The sequence below is a fragment of the Anomaloglossus baeobatrachus genome, chromosome 4, assembly GCF_048569485.1.
Source record: "Anomaloglossus baeobatrachus isolate aAnoBae1 chromosome 4, aAnoBae1.hap1, whole genome shotgun sequence".
Lineage (NCBI taxonomy): Eukaryota > Metazoa > Chordata > Amphibia > Anura > Aromobatidae > Anomaloglossus > Anomaloglossus baeobatrachus.
Genome location: NC_134356.1, coordinates 518,913,581 through 518,919,580, shown reverse-complemented (window position 1 = coordinate 518,919,580; position 6,000 = coordinate 518,913,581). Strand labels below are relative to the sequence as shown.

The window sequence follows — 6,000 nt, the reverse complement described above, 5'->3', positions numbered from 1 at the left end:
GAAATGATTCTCCTTGGTATAATTTTTTCTTTTACGTGACAGTAACCTGCCATTTTAATGGAGATGTGTAGACTTTATATCCACTGTATCTGTGGGCCCAAAGTTGCAAAATATGAAACTGTGCAATCTACTTTCTATACGGTTTCCTCTTATTTATGTATGCTGATGATGCGTCTATAACAGTGACACATGAGGTGAGTGCAGTGGTCACATTGGTGACTTTACTTTTGACAAAACCTCACTGCTGTGACCACTGATTGGCCCACACTATCTGATGTCACCGAATACATGCTGACATTTTGCCTATAGTGATGATACATGTGGGGTGCAGTATCTGAAGTAGTATTTTCAAATACAAGAGTGGATCGGAAAAAGAAGAATCAGACGCTTCTCCTTCATGATCCGCTCCTGGGTTTGGCTCCATAGAAATAATCCTATGTGCGCACGTTGCGTAATTGCATGCGTCCTGCGTCCCCTGCATAATCTATGGAGATTGTGCAGGAGATGTGCGCACGTGGCATATTAGAGCGCAGTGCTTCGGCTGCTGCCCGAAGCGCTCGTTCTAAGAAGTGACGTCACTTCTTTCGTGCGTTCTGCATGCAGTCCCTGCTCTGTCTATGGGAGGGGCTGGGAGGGGCTACATGCAGAGCACATGAAATCGGCTTTTGTTTCTGCAGCGATTTGAAGCGCACGTGTGCTGTTCAAATCGCTGCAGAAATTTCTGCAGGGCCAGTACGCAACGTGTGCACATAGCCTAAAGCTGCACATGTGCTTCCACATCACAATTTTGCATTGAATATAGTTTGTGTTCAGATTATGATCTTCTTCGATAAGTTACATTTTTGTACCTTTCGTAAAATAGGCTGTAATTTATCTTCTACTCCTGCTAATGTCTGAGTCATCTGTGCTAATAACTATGAATTTCTTTTTGTATATAGCGTCTATGGAAAACTTGCATGCACCAAGTGGTGAACGTGTCCTTAGCCAAATAATTGAGCGCATTCCTTGCCCAACAAACAAAATCAGGTACCTGATTTACTAATGTGAAATGCATGTTCTAATTGGTACAATTCCAGCAGCGACACAGATGGTCAAAGCTATTTATTAAAAGAAATTTGGCTGGATTCTAATTTCTAGTAAAACTGTAAAAATTCTGATAATAGTAGGAATATAGTTGCTTGTTTCATTATTTTTAAACTCTGTTCTATTTCTTAAAAAAATATTTTTCACCAAATCTGTTATGTTGAATTGGACTCGCCATGTAATAGTGGCTGCAGAGCGTAATAAAACTGTTGTTTTGATTTTTTTTTATTTATTTTTTTGTTATTCTGCCATTCTGTTGCAGCGTTATTAGCTGTCAAAGTATTTGACACATAATGAGTTAATTTTTATTAAGTCTAAGTGGGCGTTACCAGAGTTGTTTCACTGGGGGTGTGTACTTCTTCTCCCTGTATGTGTTTGACCAATCGTACGCAAGCACCATCACACAGGAGAAAGCAGAACACAACCCCACAATAGCTCACAACAGGCAGCTCCTGTGTGAGACATGTAAAGACAGACAGTCTGATCTCAGTGCAGAGCGATTACAAGTTGCTAGTCGCACAGCAGACCTGAGTGTCATTGCTAACACCTTTTTGAGCTTTCGTTTTTAATATGAAACAACTAAACACAGCTGTACTGCTCCTCCTTCCCACATTGACTGCCAGGAGATGAAAGCTCAGAAATGCGAGTAACGACACTTGGGTCTGCTGTGTTCACAGCAACTTGTAATCACTGTAGTGGGAGCAGAGCAGGGTGACATTATGTGCATGCTTTGATGTTTTTGTTTTTTAAAGTAAAAATGGACATTTGCATTACTTGCAGCATTTTCAGAACATAGGCATGATATGCAGTGAGTGAAGCTCTGCGCTGTTACATACAGTTTGTATCTCGAGATCATTACAATATATGGAATGCAATGTATTTATAAAATCTACGGAACCTGTCATGTTGATAAAGTGTCTGTGGTTGGTAAAATAGTATTTCAATCTGAACAAAATCTTTAATTGTGTTTTATTATAAAGGTACAGTTTTATCTGGGGATAGGTTACATCAGAGACGAGGCACTTCACAATTATAGGTCTAATACCTGTTGTTATGATAATTATAATGCTCTATATTTCCAATAATAGATGTTACATTTCCTTTTTTTTCAGTGACCTTAACTGTGAAGAAAGTAATGAAGTCGAAGGTGCGGGTGACTGCAGCACACAGTCACTACAAGCTGAAGGTAACTTTCCATGATCTGCTGTGCTTGCAGTGGGCATTGTCTGAAAGCCAGTTTTGTTGTACTCACGTCTTGACTTTACAACCACGAGAAGTTATTCTAATTTAAAAGAAGAGCTGTGGCAGAGTGACACCAACTCTCCAGGGCCATAGAAGAGTTCATTGTTGCAGTAGGAGGAAGGAAATCTTAGTACTCCTGTTAGAACGTACAGTAAATCTAAATGGCACTTCCAAATATCCACTAGGGTATAAAAATATATTGAGGTCATTGTTGTGTAATTTATTTTTTCTTTATCGTTCCTTTGGGAGACCCAGACCATGGATGTTTAGATTCTGCCTCCGGAGGACACACAAAGTACTACACTTAAAAGTGTAGCTCCTGCCTCTGAGCTTATACACCCCCTGGTAGCCAGTCCTAGCCAGTTTATTGCTTTGTGTCAGGAGGCATACATCCACACATGCATTCTCATCTGATTTGTTTGACTTTTGGAAAGAGTTTGAAGAAAAGCGGGTCCATGTCTGGACTCCCGGCATGTCCCTTCTCACCCCACTGTGTCGGCGGTGTTGTTAAGGTTGATTTACAAGGCTGCAGCCTTACATGCCGCGCTCCTTCACCATCCCTTCTGGACTCTGGCTTGAATTGGGAGCCAGCACGGTCTCCATGCCTGGCAGGAGTCCGGTCTCCATCCACAGCCCCTTGAGGATTCTGTTGGATCGGAGCACTCATCCCCAGGGACATGGCCCTGCGTCTCAGCAGCTAAGTACCTGAGACGTTTATGTTGGGGGTCCCGGTTCTTTATTGTAAGGGGAGAGTATGCTGTATGCGATTGTTTTAACTTTTCCGGCGGGTTCTCTAGCTTTTGCCTGAGAACCGCGCCGATGGTGCCTGCTTGGCCTCGCCGCTTAAATTTAGGCCCTGGCTTCGCCGGAGGCCTAGTTTCATTTTCCTGCCCTCGCATGTCACTCATGCAGAGGGACAGGTTCGGCTCCTCCCGGCGGCCGTTCTACACAGGGGAGGGACACTCCCCACTGCTGGGGCGTCCCTCCTTCCCTGCAGGTCTCTATAGCCCTCCAGTTCCCGCTCTTTTATAGGAACGCCCTCTTCTCAGGCAGAGTTCACTCTGCTCTGGGACATCCTGCATTCTGCATATCTGCTGAGGTGCTGTGACTGGGGGACCGGGCTTCGGGATCTGGAGGGCACACAACACCACTCTCAGCGGTCTGGTAAGCCACAGCCGGTCTCCGGTTGTGGACCTCTGTATATACTCTCTGGGGTTCATTCTCTGGCAGAGCTCCCACTCCAGCAGCATGTCTCACACAAGGAGCAAGGCTCCAAAGCCTTATTCTGCATGCACTGCATGTAAGCTCCTGCTGCCTGAGCCGAGCACCTATCCACATTGTGATGTCTGCTCTAACTTGGCGGTGCCACAGCCTGGAGTCTCACCCCCAGTGGTCTCTCAGGCTGCTGCTGCACCTGTGATTGAACCCCCGGCCTGGGTAGAGTCCTTTTCTAGGTCCATATCCGAGTCATTTGCTGAGTCCATGGGGCTTTTGTCCAGGACTTTGATGAATATGCATCAGCCCCCCTCACAGGGTGCCTCTAATACTCTTGACAGAGGACTCCTATCCTCTGACCTCCGTCCATCGGAGCTCACGGAGGATTCATCATCTGATCCCAGACCCCGTCCTTCTAAGAGAAGGCGCAGGGTTTCCTCCCCCTCCCCATCCCACGGCTCTGTCTCAAGAGCTGACTCTCTAGATGAGGAGGATGCCCTCACTGGGGGCTCGGAGGCTATGTATCCCATCAATTTCTCTGAGGGTGACTCAGATCTTAGTGATTTGATTGCTTCTGTTAATTCTGTGCTGGATCTCAATCCGCCAGTGTCAGAGGAGCAACTCTCTTTGCCAGATAAACATCAGTTTACCTCGCCTAAGAGAGTGAAGAGTGTGTTCTTTAACCACTCCAGTTTTCAGACCGCTGTGACCAAACCCAGGGCCTGCCCTGACAAACGCTTTCCAAAGCGTGGTTCTGATGACCGGTTTCCGTTTCCACCTGAGGTGGTCAAGGAGTGGTCTCACTCCCCAAAGGTAGACCCCCGGTGTCTAGGCTCTCAGCCCGGACCGTTGTGTCGGTGGCTGACGGCACCTCACTTAAGGATTCCACTGACCGTCAGATTGACCTTCTGGCCAAATCTGTGTATGAAGCTGCGGGGGCCGCGTTTTCCCTGACTTTTGCAGCAGTGTGGGCTCTCAAAGCCATCTCTGCTTCTCTAGAGGAGATGCATTCCCTCACCAAGGAATCTATGCCTGAGATGGTTACCTTAACTGCTCAGGCTTCAGTTTTTTCATCCTATGCCATGTCTGCCATGCTAGAGGCTGCTCACCGCACTGCGGTGGCTTCAGCTAATTCTCTTGTTATCCGCAGGATTTTGTGGCTTCGAGAGTGGAAGGCAGATGCTTCTTCCAAGAAGTTTCTTGCTGGGCTCCCTTTTGCTGGTTCACGGCTGTTTGCTGAACAGCTGGATGAAATCATTAAAGAAGCTACTGGCGGGAAGAGTACTTCCATGCCACAAACCAAGACCAGGAAACCCGCCCAGGGTAGGAATCAATCGAGGTTTCGTTCCTTTCGTTCCTCCAACTGGTCATCCTCTAAGCCTTCCGCCTCGTCCGCTAACTCAGCCAAGGATCAGAAATCCAACTGGCGCCCAAAAGCGCGTCCGCAGAAGACCGCAGGAGGTTCTGCCACTAAGGCAGCTTCCTCATGACTCTCGGCCTGCTCCAGCCACGTCCTTAGTCGGTGGCAGGCTCTCCCACTTTGGCGATGCTTGGTTAAAGCAAGTCTCCGATCAGTGGGTGAGAGACATCATATCTCACGGCTACAGGATAGAATTCTCTTCCAGCCCTCCAAACAGATTTTTTCTCTCAACTCCCCCCTGCTCCAAGGCCGCCGCCTTCTCGCAGGCCGTGGCGTCCTTGCAGGCAAACGGAGTGATTGTCCCAGTTCCCGCTCAGGAACGGTTCAGAGGTTTTTACTCAAATCTCTTCCTAGTTCCGAAAAAGGACGGTACCTTCCGGCCCATCCTGGATCTCAAGCTTCTCAACAAGCATGTCCGGGTGCGGCATTTTCGCATGGAGTCTCTGCGATCAGTCATTGCCTCTATGACCCAAGGGGAGTTCCTGGCGTCCATCGACATCAGAGATGCCTATCTACATGTGCCAATCGCAGTGTCACATCAGCGTTGGTTACGTTTTGCGATAGGAGAGGATCATTTCCAATTCGTGGCTCTCCCCTTCGGGTTAGCCACGGCCCCTCGGGTATTCACCAAGCTCATGGCGGCAGTGATTGCGGTCCTGCACCTCCAGGGGTTAGCAGTGCTTCCTTATCTGGACGACCTTCTGGTCAAGGGTACATCCAGCGCAGACTGTCAGCGGAGTGTTTCGCTCACTCTCGCCACCCTAGCCCAATTCGGGTGGATTGTCAATCTTCCCAAATCCACTCTGACTCCAACCCAGAGTCTCACGTACCTAGGGATGCAGTTCGAGACTTTGCCGGCACTTGTGAAGTTGCCCTTAGACAAACAGCTGTCACTCCGGTTGGCGGTGCGCTCTCTCCTGAGGCCCCGCCGTTATACCCTCAGGCGTCTGATGCAGGTGCTGGGTCAAATGGTGGCCTCCATGGAGGCGGTTCCCTTTGCCCAGTTCCATCTGCGTCCTCTGCAGCTGGACATTCTCCGC

At 48.1% G+C, this 6,000-nt stretch overlaps 1 protein-coding gene across 1 annotated transcript in view; it reads left to right on the top strand.

The window, feature by feature from the left end:
* Positions 1–938: 938 nt before the first annotated feature.
* Positions 939–6,000, top strand: part of TP53BP1 (tumor protein p53 binding protein 1) — a 107,574-nt gene continuing 102,512 nt past the window's right edge. Inside the window, exons 1-2 of the mRNA XM_075345870.1 lie at positions 939–1,026; positions 2,196–2,269. Coding sequence (XP_075201985.1) covers positions 944–1,026; positions 2,196–2,269 — 157 coding nt within the window. The 5' untranslated portion in view covers positions 939–943. The remainder of the gene's footprint in view (positions 1,027–2,195; positions 2,270–6,000) is intronic.